The following is a 16,173-nucleotide window of genomic DNA, read 5'->3' on the forward strand; positions in this document are numbered from 1 at the left end:
CCATGGATATGACCCCTTATGAATGTAAAATAAACCATTTTTAAAAATCTACGGTCAGGGACTGCGTTTCCTGTTAGTGGGGGAGTAAGCTGTGGCTAGATAAGGCTCACTGCACTCTCCAAGTCAAGCAATACCTCCGCTGTGCAGGTCCATGGTGTTGCCAGCAAACGTTGGGACGTTGTGGTGGCTTTCAGTCCCACCAGCTCAGCCGAGAAGCAGGTCTTCAGGTGTGGATGCAATTTGGGAGAGCCAGGGTCACTGGGCGTAGGCTCGTCATACGGGCTGGTCCGCAGCCCAGTTGGAGAGTGTCCTGCGTTTAATGGCTTTCCAGTGGGGTGGTGCAACGGCCAGGGCTGTTGTCCAGCCGGGGAAGACTTGGCCGGGGAGTCATGCTGGTTAGGTGGTCTGGACCACTTCTGCGACCTGCTCCAGCACCAGCTGGGAAATGTCGTTAGGTGACATTGGATTCCACCAGAGTCCTCAGGAGGTTCTCCATTCTGTATGGGAACTGAACTGACTTTAACTGAGGCGACAGGTACTTTGGCCTACTTTGAATTATTTTAGTTTTAAGTTCTCTATTATTTTAATTAATTAATTAATAATGCTAATTTATTATGTGCCAGTGTCTGCCTGCATTCAAAATAGGAACAGTAAGCACACGGGTAAGTGTGTTGGAGTCTTCACTAGAGTGGAGTCTGAGGGCTGCCTTTTTTCTGGTTCATAATTGTCGCCAGCTGGTGTTCTTGATGGACGAGAGCCCGCTCCCAATAATTGAATTACTGGTGCATTTGCCTTGTCTCCATTTCCTCGCTTTCACAGCCGGATGCTGTCCACGGTGCTGCCAGCAGGGGCAAGCGGGAGAGGTGACAGAGAGAGGCCAAGGCAGGTGCAGAGGGGCGAGGCGGCTATGCACCGCACCACACTATTATTTAGAGCGACTGCCGCAGGATTGCAAAATCCATCCATCGGGATGGTAATTGGTCATTTGTGTTGAAGGTGACTCTGGGTGAAGTCTCTGTGGGGGTTATTTTGGCTAGGTTTTTTTTTTATTTTTATTTTTTATTTTAGTTTTTTAGCTTTTAAGGACTGGAGTTGTCCCTAAAATCAACACCAGTCTTTTTTTAAGCTTGGGAGTTGTTTGCCCATTTGCATGAGCCATTTCTGTTGCCCCTGTTGTTTCAGTCACCCACACTGGTTTTTCACCCAGAGCAGTTGGTTTATTGCGAGCTGTTGGAATGTGAAGAGAATTTCACCAAATATTACCCCCAAAAATGGCCTGCCCCAGCTTTAAAATAAATGTTTTTTTATATTGTTAATATTGGCATTGTTTTGTCTTGCCTTTGTAATTGCAGAGTACAGGTATGTGTGTCTGTGTTTGTGTGTGTGCGCATGTGTGTGTCTGGTGCCACCCAGGTAAATGGACAACCGTGGCCTTTGAAGTGAATATAAATTAAATGAAACTGTATATCAAAGACTTCTTTAAAATGTTGAAAACAGAAATGTAAAGTGTTGAGCACCATTTGTTCAAAAATAAACCATATATGACAACCATTTTGAAAAGTAATGGTGCTGGAAAGCATTGGCCGGCCATTGCAACATATCTATGGAAAAATGAAATACTTTAAACAGTCTATAATGTTCTTTATTTTTAACTTAATCTTCACTTAATTTACTTTTTAATCTAATCAATATATTTCTATTACACTACCAAACGGAATAATGGCATTTGTGTTGTGCCATAAAATGGTGTTTATATCAGAAAGGGGAGAGTGATAAAATGTAACTTCCATTTGTGATCAGATAATACAAAATAATATTGCCCTAAATAGTTAGTGGTACACCTTAAAATGTCCTGTGCTAATTCAACTCTTACGGAATAGCCAATATGATATGGGTTGTTATGAGAGTACATATGGATTCTGTAAGAGCAACATTTTACTGTGCATGAACAATATTAGTCTAAATATGATAATTTAACATTGAACATTTCACTGTGCATGATCAATATTAGCATACATATGATCTGTAACCACTGTTTCGGGGATCCTTTCAAACATTCATTCACCTATCAGGCTGAACTTCCCGCGTGTGAACAGTACTGACACTGCTCAACGAAACTGCCCACGTTTGTTTGCGCTATACTGCACTGCTATGATTTGTGTCACAGTTCATAAAAAAAGTGTCAAGCAGGACATGGGTCTGTTTATTAGGCTCAATTAATTAATTTGTTCATACATCAATGACAAAACTCTTATGCATAACTATTGTTGCATTGTAGCCTACCAAAATGAGCCATAATTATTTCCAAAACTTAGCTAAGTTGATTAATATCAGAGCTTACTGTAGCTTATACCATCATTGCAAAATCTACAAGTGACTTCGATTTCTAATATAGCATAGTATTTGGGGTATGCTACTATCGAAATGTGGATATGTGAGTTCATTAAATATATAGTAAATATACATACAACGGATCCAGACAATGCATTTACGCTACAATGATAGGCTATTTGAAGCTCAAGCACATTGTGCAGTGCAGTTGCACAGTTGCGACTGAAGCATGCGACTGCATTTTCCGGATGTTTTCATCGCGGGCGGTAGTCATCACCAATAGCAGCTGACACTAGTCAGGAGGTGAAAGGAAATTTTACAGTCTGAGGTCGTTAAGTAGCGGAACGAACAGCATCATGGCGGAGCACAGTGAATCTCCGGTTCAGATCCAAAATCCGCAACCAGTGCCAACGACGAGCTGGCCGATTACCAGAGAGTCGTACCAACTCCAGGAGGTTATCGGTAAGGATTTGGACATCATAGTTAATCGGTGTACTTTATGCTGTCATGTAGGCATAGTTCGTTGGTTATTAATGGTAAGGACAGTAACACAAGGGCCTACCGGCGTTCCTCTATGCAACAGCCGATGCCCTGTTCTCTATGCTTTGCAATGCGGATGTAAGATATTTTACGCCTTAAAGAGAACCGCTGCTTTGGTTTCGAGATGTGCTGAAAAATACGTGTTTTTAAATATAGCTATAATTTGCAGGTGGAGTTGTCAATTTTGTGAAAAGAAGCGAATAAATAATACATTTTGTCGCGCACCAATCTACGACGATAGGCTAATGTATCCGAATGATGCTGCTCAGTGGCAGGTGTCCAGTTATGGTCTTTATCGAAATATTGATAATAAGACCACAAATAACAGCAGTCCAGTTGGCTAACTGTAAATTCACAGGCCACTTTCGAATTTGTGGACTCCATGTCGTATCCTCGCTAATCATGTTTTTCATTGCATCACAAATAATAACCAAAGTTTGTAATAGCAATAATATTAACAATAATAATAGTAATCATAATTATTATAATAATAGCAACAACAATAGACTAATAATAACAACGGTCACCAATTATTATTATTATTATTATTATTATTATTATTATTAGTAGTAGTAGTAGTAGTAGTAGTAGTTGTAGTAATAGTAGCTTGTAGTAGTAGTAGTCGTAGTAGCTAGTAGCTAGTATAGAAGCCTAGTTGTAGCCTGTTTGCAGACCCATTTTATCTTGATGTTACAATTAGGCTATTTCAACTGAAAAGTTTTAGCGCAGTAGTAATGCAGCCATACACACGTTCTTCAAACATTGGTTAGTGTCGCGTGTTTTAAGGTTAGCAACCTACTTAAAATTTGTCAGTTCCTTCCGTATCCTATGTAAGTCACTACATTTACCTAATTTACACTGCCCTGCACAAATTTTGTCTACCGTGTACAAAGACAAATGATGTAAATAGGCCTACGTCTTTTCACTACTGCACATCCGTACCAACCGCACGTCTTTGCGGAATTGAGTTTTAATTAAGTTTCTACACATCGGCCACATTACGCTTCTGTTATTTGCGACACTACGATTTTCAATGATGCAGGCGACGCCCTCTGCTGCTCGTCAAGTGTATCAGCTTTATCAACTGCATTTAATTTAGGTTTAGAAAGGCCCATTAATCAACCATTTTCCCTGAGAAATATCCCTGTTAGTTTGAAATTTATGATTTCAGATTTTATATGAGGTCGTGGTGTTACTTTATCTGTCAGTTGCCAGGGGGGAAATGAGTTATTCTCCAGGGGAATAAGAACAATCCACCGATACACTCACACGACTAAACTAAATGACAAAAAAAGAGAACACTTGAACGAACATTGCCTAGCATATTCTCAGAGAAATATTGAGCTGACTGTTGCAGTCGCGTCAGGACTGATAAGGATGACTAGTTCAGATATGTGATGCTAGTTAAGAGGTTCCTGTAGTTACCCATGCTCTGGATAACCACATCAGTCCTTATCTTTCTCCTGCACTTGACAATGTGTTATGGTATGTTAGACAAGGCCTGCTTCACTGCAAACAGATGTGCTGTGCAGTATCGATCTTTACAACAACACTTTAAGCTCTCTTTTTTTAGAGCTTTTCAGTCTGCAGTTAGTTTACAGCATTATTTCTTCCTACACACCTGCCATCCTCTATTGAAATACAAGGAAGAAAGCATTTTACCACATTTCTTCTAGTGCATAGGCTTTTTCTCATGTAATATGCTAGCTAATGCATCACAATTTAACCTGAGTTAATTCATTGTTCATTGTTTAATGGAGATAAACATTTGGCATATTGGGAAAATGTTTTTACTTATTTCATGCTGTGAAACCTAACTAAATACTCAATATTACAAAAAAAAGTTAGAGTAGAAAGTAGAAAATATTAAATAGTTTTAAGTTTTGCTTGATATGGGATATCTTACCCATTGACAAATTTTGAAATTAGTCAAACTTTCTGAACCCACTGCCAATTCTTTTGCCTTATTTAGCAAAAACGTCTGTAATGTATAATTTAATGGCACATAAATGGCACATGAGCACAGTTGAATTACCAACCAGAAACCACATTGCCTAGTTAGCACAAGTTAAGCGCAGCAAATCAGTGTGTGCATCATATTGTTTTGCAGTCGTGCTGTACGAACCATATTGTGGTGCATTGAAAGACTAACAAATCTTAAATTCATCGGATTCCTTGTAAATAAATCACAAAATTATGCTGGTTTATCCTAAATAATTCCAGTGGGGAAGGAGTGTGTGTGTGTGTGGGGAGGGGGGTTGTCCATCATAAACCTCCTTAATGTTCAAACTCTTGTTTTGTAATTCTCAGCAGTTAAGCTGTGATGTAAAGTTGCGTTGTGGGCGCCGTGTTGCTGTAGCCTCCTACGTTAAGGAGTGTTTGTGGTTGTGCTCCCAGGCAGCGGGGCCACAGCAGTGGTGCAGGCAGCTCTGTGTAAACCCCGTCAGGAGCGTGTCGCCATCAAGAGGATCAACCTGGAGAAATGCCAGACCAGTATGGACGAGCTGCTGGTGGGTGCTGCCGTAAATAAGGGCTCTGCTCCCTGACTCCCTGCACTGCACATGCCCCTGGACGGGCTGTGAGATCTATCTCCGTCTCACTCTCTCCCTGTATATATATATATATATATATATATATATATATATGTCTGTGTCTGTCTCTGTCTCTCTCATACTTTGATTGATCATCTTTGACCGATCTCTTATTTTGTTTGTTTTTAGAGTAGCCCTCTTGGTTCTGTAAGTATGCTTTACAGAAAAAAAGGAAATGCAAAGTACTAAGCACATCTGATGATTTACAATACTCTTCTGTGTCTTGATGAAAATACCTGGAAAAAAAGTAATGCCGTAATGCTTTGTGAAAAATAATTGAGCAAAATGGTACATTAATATTTTGTGACATTAAGGCCCTTCTGCTCTCTCTTGACAGAAAGAGATTCAAGCAATGAGCCAGTGCAACCATCCCAATGTTGTGTCCTACTACACGTCCTTCGTGGTTAAAGATGAACTCTGGTTGGTCATGAAACTTCTAAGTGGAGGTAATCTTTTTCTTCTTATTGTGTTGTGTAAATTTTAATTTTTACATATGTTTTTCTCTTTGAATTTGAAATATAAAAACTCATAGCTCTCAACATAATGTGGAAAATACAAATGGTTTGCGGCATGGCAGTTATTGATTTCATTGTATTGATTGTAAATAACAATTCTATAATCCAGTGTGCCAATTTGACAATATACTAGAGGACCATTTTCAATGAAAGCTGTGTGAATTAATATTTAATGCAGTTTATTGTGTGGTTTGACCCCTGTTTTACCCTTGTTGTCTGTTGTGTTTGCTAAGGGTCAATGCTGGACGTTATAAAGCACACATTCAGTCGAGGGGAGCACAAGAATGGAGTTCTGGAGGAGGCCATCATAGCCACCATTTTAAAAGAAGTTCTGGAAGGTTTAGACTACCTGCACAGGAACGGGCAGATCCACAGGTAAGGAAAAGTATGAGGGACATCTCTTTCGCCTTTCATTAATTTCGAGTTTTCTGCTTTTATAAAAATCTATTGCAAAATCAAAAATAAGATTCATAATTTCACAAGCAGTTTAAGACATTGACAGAATGAGATGGCAAATACTGTAATTATGTATGAAATTATTACTGAATATATTACTCTTGAATATGTGTTCAACTAAGCATCCCCATTCCTGAATTAATGGCAGCTTAATGAGTAGATTGTCACTCTATAGAGCATTTGCACATTCATAGAGTCGTCTCTTATGTCAAGGACAAATCTATGACAGCCGTAGTGTCCTCAGGCAACAAGTTACTAATGATGCTGGACTAATTAACATGTGCAATGGCAATCGATGCCATTGGGAAACATAGACGTGTGTCCTTCATGTGTGTTCCATGTGTGCTCCATGTGTGTGACCATAGGGATGTGAAAGCTGGAAACATTCTTCTGGGAGAGGATGGATCCGTCCAGATCGCAGGTGTGTAAACGGCACCACCCTGAACCAATGCAGACTTAAGGCCTTGTTCATCGGCCCCAACAGCTGCATAGATCTCATCGTAGCTACACTGGGGCTTGAAATGCCAACCTTTCCGGGTCCCAGTAGGCAAAATGCTGCCCAAACAGTAAAATGTGGCAGATTGTAAGACATATGGCCTCTGAAATGTATCCAGGGAAATACGTGGAAGAGAATAAATGGAGGAACTAGGGTGTTCAGATGACAAGGGAATAAAATCCGGACAACCTCTTGATGGGGTTTGAGATTGCCATTGCAGAAGGGGTGGGGGATGGGAGGAGGGGGAAATTGTGAGTGTGAAACACGGGTAGAGATTGCTGTCATGAACTGGGTGGGGGAGGAGATTGAGATCAAGGGGGGGGGGGGGAATTGCAATTGGGAGGGAAGCATACTTCATAAGCATATCTTAAAAAATAAAAGAAGATTAAAAAGAAGCAGAAAGGCAGAAAAAGTACTCATAGTAGTCCTGTTCTGGCCCACTTCAAGCACAGAATGTAAAAGTATTGCTAGGGCTCATCCTGTGAAGGCACTAGTGCATGGCTGTGCATCACCATCAGCTGTTAAATCTGGATGGTGCCATTAAATTGGCATTGGGTGATTAATAAAGTTTATGTCAATTACAGTATTATTTATATATATTTTTTTGTCTTTGTTGCGCATATTTATCAAAATTGCCAGTCATTTTGTACCCGACAGTATATATCCAGTATATACACATACAAAAGCATTGTTTAAAGTTTAGCAAAAATGCTGATACTCTGGTTGTCTATACAGAGGAATTATTTTGGGAGTTGCTGAGCTTACCTACCAGGGTAGCTGTCTTCCATTATGTGTCAATGCTGTAATTAAACACAAGGGGTATAATTAAATATGTAATCTGTAGCTAAACTGAAATAAATCTGTGGTATATTGCTATGGCTAAAGCTGGGACACTGTTAATCGGCTTAAAATACTTGGAAATTCACTCGCAAGTGTTCCAGAGGCAATATATGTGGGTGATTGTTGAAAAGGCATTTTTGATAATTCAGTCTTTTTTAACTTACAGTATTCTTCTAAAACTCTTTCTATAGCACTGGAGCAATAACTGAGCTGTACAAGTGAAATGCAAACACTTTTTCCTTTGTTTAAATTTGCGGCCTACTTTGTTTTTAGGAAATAACTTTGGTCTAATGGATAACCATAATTAAAATAAACAGAAACAGCGAAGCAAAGTTGAGACACAGAGTATCAAATATGAAGGCTAATTTCAATGCCCTGTAGTAATGTCACTGAAAGCTTAAAATGGTGGTTAGTACACTTCTGCAAAGAAGCGGAGTACCCACCGACCTTGATATTTTTAACATAAGGGTTGCAAATATTTACAGAATAACATGGACATAGAGGTGCTCTTGCTGCCGATACGCAGTGTGACGCAAATGCTTTTTGTTTTGGCACAGTGTCTTTCTCCATTGGCCATCACAGAGTAATTACCATTTTTAAGAAATAACCTGTGTTGTACTTTATTGCAGTAGAGCATGGCTAGGCATGATTTAAAAAACTGGAAAATGAAAAAGAAGAACACAGCAGGTTTGGCAGGCAGTAAGCATACAAATGTAATGACTCGCATTGTCAATAGATAGCTGCAGACCCCTTATATTTGATGACTGCATGACTCATGGACTCGATTCATCACTCAATGCACTGATCAAGCTCGTAGTGATGTTAGTGTGACTCATTTCCTGTCTCACTTCAAAAATGTACATTTGTATAAAGTATGTATATCTTCAAGAAGAAAAAATACAGAGAAATACAATTTATTGACAAAAAAACTAAACAAATCCGTAGCAGATTGAAACAAATGTTCTGTTTCTCATGGTGTCTCGCAGATTTTGGAGTAAGCTCCTTCTTAGCCACTGGAGGAGATGTCACCAGGAACAAAGTGAGGAAGACCTTTGTGGGGACGCCATGTTGGATGGCTCCTGAGGTGATGGAGCAGGTTAGTCACCCTGAAGCCTGTCAGCATCATTCATTACTACCGGCAGCCATTCATTTTTATGAATTATGAATTCAAGTTAGCCTAGTTTATGTAATCCAATCTCTGTGGGAACTCTTGCTAAAGCACAACAATGTAATAATTGATTAGAACAGGATTAATCATAACTCTTTATTTTATACAAACTCATTATATCACCACTTGAATTAACAAGAGTGAATAAAAATGTACTGAATCATCTTTGAGCTATTTCATTTCACATAATGATCTTAGTTACTGGCATGTTGTTTGATTGGGCTTTTATTTGTCTTTGTAGTTATTTTTGGACAACCCTGCACTGTCAGCCATTTTGTTTCTATATTCTCACAGGTACGAGGCTATGACTTCAAAGCGGACATCTGGAGCTTCGGGATCACAGCCATCGAGTTAGCCACGGGGTCGGCACCCTACCACAGATATCCACCAATGAAGGTGTCCTTAAGCGCTATTATGTTCACTGGACTATAGGAGGAACTGGGAATGCACCAGTGCACACCGTATCCCATACCACCAACAATAGAAAATGGTTCTTACCTGAAATAAATCATTACAGTAATTCAAATGGGTTTAGTTGGTTACAGTTAAGGTAATAAACTAGCTGGAAAAGTAGGCAGTAGGCAGCAAGAAACGAGGGAACAAGGGAAGGCTGTACACAGCTGCTATCTCAGTCACAATGCCTGTAAATTACTGCAACCTGTTTAGTTGGGTCTCTTGGCTTCAAATTAGACACAGATGTTCTCATTGGGATTACAGTTAGGGGACAGTGATAGCTACATCATTAGATTTTTACATTGCCGGTAGTAGAATTGCAGCAGAGCATTACTGCCTTATGTTATCCCTACAAAAGTGTTTGCCAGTCCCAAAATCACAGAAACCAGCAATGAAAGGTACAGTCAAGGACACAAAACATTGCTCGGTATGCATTTGGCTCAGAATGCGGCAAATGACTGTTTTTCACTCTGCCCTTACTGAGATACTGTTTTTCCTCTCTTTCTCCTTGTCTTGCAGGTTCTAATGCTAACCTTGCAGAACGATCCACCCACGCTGGAAACCGGCGTGGAGGACAAAGAGATGGTAAAAAAATACGGAAAGTCCTTCAGAAAATTAATAACGCTGTGCCTTCAAAAGGACCCCACTAAAAGGTAAGTGCATTTCCGTGGCCGTTTAGCTAATGCGCTTCGGCAAAACATTATTTCTTCAAATCATTATTTTAGAATTGTGGGTTTGCATCTCGAGGTCTGGGGTTGTCAGTTAACTGTCGGATTTGTGATTTTTGGGAACAGTGGTTGTGCACTTGAGGAGGAACGTTAGCCTGATTTATTTTGCAGAGCAGTGTCCAGGTGTGTTAAATGTTAGCCGTGTGTACTGTAAGTCACCCTGCATAAGGGCATTCGCAAAGTAAATAAGCGCCGTCTTTCTTGAACATCGCATGAATTGAGGTGAAGCGCAAGGCCCAGGGTCAGATAAATCTATAGATACAGTGTGCACTTTATTGTAGTAAGTACTTACACTAAGTTGTCAAGGAGAGATTAAACAGTATGTTCTTGCTGCTAAGCTGGATGCAAAGGAGTTCAAGGTAGCCAAGTTTATTTAATTTAACCTCTGTGGGCACTCTCGCTAAAGCACAAAGATTTAATCATGGATTAGAACAGGATTAACCGTAACTCTTAGTTTATGAAAACTCTTATGTTATGTCACCACTTGAGTTAACATCAGAGTGTATAAAAATGTACTGAATCGTCTTTGAGCTATTATTCACATCCTGAACCTTAGTTACTGGCATGCGTTTAATTAGGCTTTTATTTGTCTTTTAGGCCAACAGCAGCAGAACTTCTGAAATGTAAAATTTTCCAAAAGGCCAAGGTATCGCTCATATTCAGTATTATACTAATATAAATTTACACCGGGATTTACACTGTGTTATGTCTCATTGTAGATGTCCGTGCTTTCATTTACAGAACAGAGAATATCTGATTGAGAAGCTTCTGAATAAAACGCCAACCATCACTCAAAGAGCCAAAAAGGTAAATTAAGTATTTTTTTAAAGAAATGTTAAACATGTGACACATACAAACATTCATACATGCATACATAGTGTGCAAAAACTTGGGCACCCCTGGTTAAACATGACATTTCTTCACATTTTTAAGCAAGATTACTTTTTATTGTAATTTTTTACAGTTTCAAAATAATACAAACAGGAAAAAGGCCCTGTGCAAAGGTTTGGTAACCCTGTCAGTTAGTACTTTGTAACTGCTCCTCTGGTAACTAGCTTGTAAACGCTTTCTGTAGCCAGCTAAGAGTTTTTCAATTCTCCCTTTTGGAATTTTCCCCCATTCGTTCTGGCAGAACACCTCTTATTCTTCGGCCTCCTTGCATGTACGGCATGTTTGAGATCTCTTCACAGATTTTCAATAATATTCAAGTCTTGGGAATGTGGTAGCCTTTCCAAAACCTTCATGGTTGATTTTGAAGTATTATTATTATTATTATTATTATTATTTGGATTATTGTCTTGCTGGAATATCTATTCTTCAACTTCAGTGTCTGGACTGACCAAACATTAACTTCTACAATTTCTTGATATTTGGTGGAATCCATTCTTCCTTCCGATCGCACAATATTTCCAGTGCCCCCAGCTGCTACACAACCCCAAAGCATAATGGATCCACAGTTGGCAAGGTGTTCTTTACAATGGCTTCACCCTTTTTTCACCAAACATATCTTCTTTGGTGGTGCCCAAAAAGTTCAATTTTGGGTTAGTTTGTCCAAAGCACATTGTTCCAAAAGGCTTCAGGCGTCTCCATTTTTTCTTCAGACACATACTTCAGACACTTAATTTTGTGTTGCGTTCATTCTTTCTGGCAACTCTGTCATATAGGTCTTTGTTGTTTAAAGTATGTTGTATTGTTGTCCTGTGAACAGACCTGAGTCTGCTGCTATTTTTTTCCAGCCCTTTTCCAGTGTGAGTCCTTCTGAGCATTTCTCACCATGTCTTGTGCCATTCTATTTCAAATCTTTCTTGGGGTTCCAGACCTTGTCTTGACTTCAACTGTTTCATTTATCTTTCATTTTCTAATAATGGAAATAGGTAGTTGAAATGTTGAGTTTTTTGTAACCTACTCTTTCTTGGTGGAAATTAACTTCTTCATTTCATTCAACTTATCTTCATTTTGAAATCCTTGGACAACTGTTTAGAGGAACCCATGGCTGTTAACACCAGACAGAACAGATACTGCAGTTGGATACTTTAGAAGGCATGGAGTTACTTCAGAATAACAAGTTCAGCCCTGGATTTATACTAAATCACCTGGGTCTGGGCCTTAGTAATCATCTTTTTAAAAAGTAACAAAGAATAATCCAAAAGGGTTCCCAAACTTTTGCACAGGGCTTTCCTTTTTTATTGTTTATAAACAGTAAAAAATGAAAATAAAATGCAATCTTGCTTTAAAATTTGCAGAAAGGTCACATGTTTAACTATTTAGCGTTGAGGTTTGTTTTCGATCACATACAGACTCATTGTCACAGACATTTAAACCAGGGGTGCCCAAATCTTTGCACCCCACTGTACTTACAGTATACAGGGCCTTATTTTTTCAATATGTATTTTGCATGATAAAAGGGCCGAATGTCCTTTTGGCCCCAACATGATGCAGCAGCATTTGAACGGTTTCAGCGGATCAGCAAGCAGAGTGTGGTTCTGCTGCCAGTGCGTGTTCCAGCAGTACCAGAGGGGCTGATTATGAGATAAAACAGATTTATGGAATGTGTTGCAGATTCATTCACACAGATTTTTAAAACCTCTTTTTTTTCATTGTTTCAAATTTTTCCCTTTTTCTCCCAATTTGGTGGCCAAATACCCTATCTATTCCAATTATGCACGTTATTATTCCGCTAACGACCCTGTCGGAAAAATCTGGCGATCCTGAGAATGACACGCCTTCTTCAAGCCGTATCGTCTCAGACCGTGATTCCAAGGCGACCGGGGCGCTGTTGTGCGCCGCGACCCTACTAACCCTGCCGAGTCCCTCCCTCGGAGCGGCGTGGCAATTATGTTGCTCCATTTCGCTCCGGTTGAGAATGTTCTCCTTGTAGTGCGTCACACGAGGATAACCAATCCCCTATCCACGCAGTTTGTGCCCCTGGCCTACAGGCAAGACAATGCTAATATTTTTACTCACGTTAGGTTCACTTAAATTAGAGTGCCTTGCCTTTTAAGGACGATTAGATTATTTCTGGTTATATTGATTTAGCTAGCTAGCTAACGTTAGCTTTCATAAGGTGAAGTGATCGATAACGTTAGCTTGCAAGTTTGCTTTCATAAGGACGTTATAGTTGTGCTTTTATCTTACCCTGACTAGCTAGCTAGCAACAATTATTATTGGATAAGTCAGCATCCAGTTAGCTATCGATAGTTATCGATAGTTATACTAAGTTAGCTAGCTTGTGAACATTCAGTCTCCCAAGATGAGTGAGTAGCATGGAGATAGCTATGTGGAACAACAATGTGGAAAGTGGGGGCACGGTCTGTCAATCATAGCTAATTGACAGTTCTCATTACCACAACAAGACAGTTTGGGTGAACTTTTATTGTGGGAATTAAAATTACATTTAAACGACTGAATAATAAAGCACATTTGTTTTGTTGTGGCCTAAAGACAACTGGAATGTGACAACTGTCACGTTCAACCACCATGTTAATCCTTTAATTTTTGTTTTAATATATTTAAAATTGGGGGGACTGTGTAAATAAAAATTGTGACAGGACAAGTAAATTCTCCTTATATAACTCATATTTCTTAATTATAAAGGCCAATTACAAAACTGTGAGGGTGATAATGCCATCAGAATGTAATGATTAGTATTCTGAGTGTGTGATTTAATCTTGCTGCTCTTCACAGTTAGCTGGGACCCAGAGAGGACAGTTTGACTTTCTGCCATGCGCCCTTGGCATCTTATTGATCGGTACATGTAACACACCAGCACTGAAATGGAGTCATCGTGTCTCTCTTAATGCTAAAGGGAGAAGAGGCCGCTATATTGTCCATGCTATGATGGTGTGTGGATATGGTTTGTGTTGTTTTTCCCACAGTATCCCCCCTCAGCGAGCAGTCACCTCCAACATAAAGAAACAGGGCTCTAAAAATCTGGTCATTTCCCAAACTCACGTCGAAAGTCAGAACAAACAGAACATCCTCAATTTGGATTTCGGTCATCGCGCTCTCGAGTCGGTAAACGACTGCTTCAGGGGAGCACAGAGAAGTGGGGTTTATAGAGGAAGCAATAAATGAGACATGCCGGTTAAGGGCTCCCTTGTCTAATGGAAGGAGTCTCGAGTGTTTTGTTTTTGAGAATGTCTGCTGTTCGGAAAGTAAAGCCATTTTGAATTTCGAGACAAGAGACACTACCTTTGCGTAAAAACGACAAGTCAGACAACAAGATAAGTCTTCACCGTGGAGCTCTCATTTTAATTCTGGCGACAAAGCGTTTTTAAAAGTTGTAAAAGTTTATATACAAAAGTGAGTACTGTATGAGATTTTATATTCATGCTATCTGGCCAGCAGAGGGCACAATAGTTCTTTAGTTCCACTCCCACACAGGATTTATGCATTATGTTCATGTCTTCAAGAATCACTGATCAAACATGCCCATATTTCAAGTGACTGGCAATAGTAATCGATACATTATGTAATCAAACAGTGGAAAATTAGAGAATTGTGTTATTGAGAGAATGTTCTTCCAAGCAGTCGAGCACAAGCAGTGGAATTCATTCAGTGCTGCAGTGTATTTGCATTTTTATCTGTCCCCCGCACAGTCTGCTTACGCACATGTTTTGCTCCGTATTCACTTTTGCTTTCCACACTATGACGGGCATAGATGACTTTAGAAAAAGGAACATGTGGGATGTAAACCTTGACAAAGCAGTGCGATTGAGGATGTTGCTTACTTGCAGTATGTGGATGCTTAAGATCAGCCTGGTTTGGAGATGAACAGAATGGCTGCCACCATTTTCCTGAAAGAATATAGAATACTGATGGATCAGATCAATGTGTTTGATGCACTTCCCACACCTGCTGAGTTCCACGCAGGCTCATAAAATAGCAGTTTTGAGACGGGTGCGTAGGGGGTCGGACCCAAAATGCACGACTCAGAAACAGTGGTGTAATAAAGTCCCATCAGGGCTTTATTTGGGGAATATCCAGAGAGCGTGGTCAAAAAACAAGCAATGTTCATACACAAAAAATCCAGCCAAAAAACCAAAGCGCAGTACCGAGGGAGAAGGCAGTCTCGTAATCGGTACACCATGCAAGAAGTCCGGTAGCCAGGAAAGCTGTCAGCGGGGCAGAAATACAGGTAGGCGGTAGGCAGGCTCAGGGTCGATGATGGTGCAAGAGTCAAGACCGAAGTCTGCTCCGCGGGGCAAAAGTACAAAAACAGCAGGCAATGTCGTGGTACAGGCAGGCAATGGTCAACAAAACAGAAGTCAATAATCTTGGTCAATTAACAGGCTTGGATCGTAACGGGTAGACAATGGCTTGCCAAAACCGCTCAAAAGATGCACTGACGAACAGGAGGCAACAATTTTGCAAAGACAAGACATGAAACTGAGCTTTATATGCAGGTGAAGACAGGTGTAGACAATTAGCTTGAGAGCAACAAGAGAATGGTGTGGAGGATTGACAAGTTAACAAGGTAATTAGTCATCGTTAATAATAAACCTATCCTGCCCTAGCATTAGTAAATTAGTAAACGAACAAGGGAAATTGAAACAATTAGGGTGTGAGTGACAGAAAGGGAGAGAGAGAAAGCAGGAATGCAAGATTTGCAGAAATACATGAAAAAGTATATGCTAATCAATGACCAGTACAACGTAACATGAAACATAAATTGTGACATAAGTTTAAGAAATATGACAATAAACTAAATAACATGACATGGCAAGACTAACAATTAAATCGTAACAACTAAACATGAAACAAAACATGACATGAAACATAAAAACGTAGTGATACTAGACTAACATAATACGTGACATGACAATAACATAACCGAGACAATAACTAAACATAAAATATGACATGACAAACATGAAACGTGACAAGTTTTCTGCATGCTTGTATTGACTACCTGAGTGGCCTGAAGTTTTTTTGTGTTGTGTTTTGTTTCACCGAACAAGCCAAAGGAGATATTGAGATAGCGAGCTCAGGCAGTACGGCGAGAGAGAACACAATGAAAACATTTTAGTCAACAGTTTGATTTAGTCCTAAGATT

General features: G+C 39.7%; 1 protein-coding gene across 2 annotated transcripts in view; it reads left to right on the forward strand.

Moving 5' to 3' along the window:
- Positions 1 to 16,173, forward strand: part of LOC133116445 (STE20/SPS1-related proline-alanine-rich protein kinase-like) — a 39,008-nt gene that overhangs the window by 2,122 nt on the left and 20,713 nt on the right. Inside the window, exons 1-10 of one of the 2 annotated variants that reach the window (XM_061225970.1) lie at positions 2,663 to 2,793; positions 5,269 to 5,381; positions 5,800 to 5,908; positions 6,211 to 6,352; positions 6,799 to 6,854; positions 8,756 to 8,865; positions 9,232 to 9,333; positions 9,910 to 10,043; positions 10,716 to 10,764; positions 10,860 to 10,925. In XM_061225970.1, the coding sequence (XP_061081954.1) occupies positions 2,688 to 2,793; positions 5,269 to 5,381; positions 5,800 to 5,908; positions 6,211 to 6,352; positions 6,799 to 6,854; positions 8,756 to 8,865; positions 9,232 to 9,333; positions 9,910 to 10,043; positions 10,716 to 10,764; positions 10,860 to 10,925 (987 nt within the window). In that variant the 5' untranslated portion in view covers positions 2,663 to 2,687. Of the gene's footprint in view, positions 1 to 2,662; positions 2,794 to 5,268; positions 5,382 to 5,799; positions 5,909 to 6,210; positions 6,353 to 6,798; positions 6,855 to 8,755; positions 8,866 to 9,231; positions 9,334 to 9,909; positions 10,044 to 10,715; positions 10,765 to 10,859; positions 10,926 to 16,173 lie in introns of those variants that run through there. The other variant, XM_061225971.1, reaches the window with a different exon arrangement.

This window comes from Conger conger, chromosome 17 (genome assembly GCF_963514075.1).
Source record: "Conger conger chromosome 17, fConCon1.1, whole genome shotgun sequence".
Taxonomy (NCBI): domain Eukaryota; kingdom Metazoa; phylum Chordata; class Actinopteri; order Anguilliformes; family Congridae; genus Conger; species Conger conger.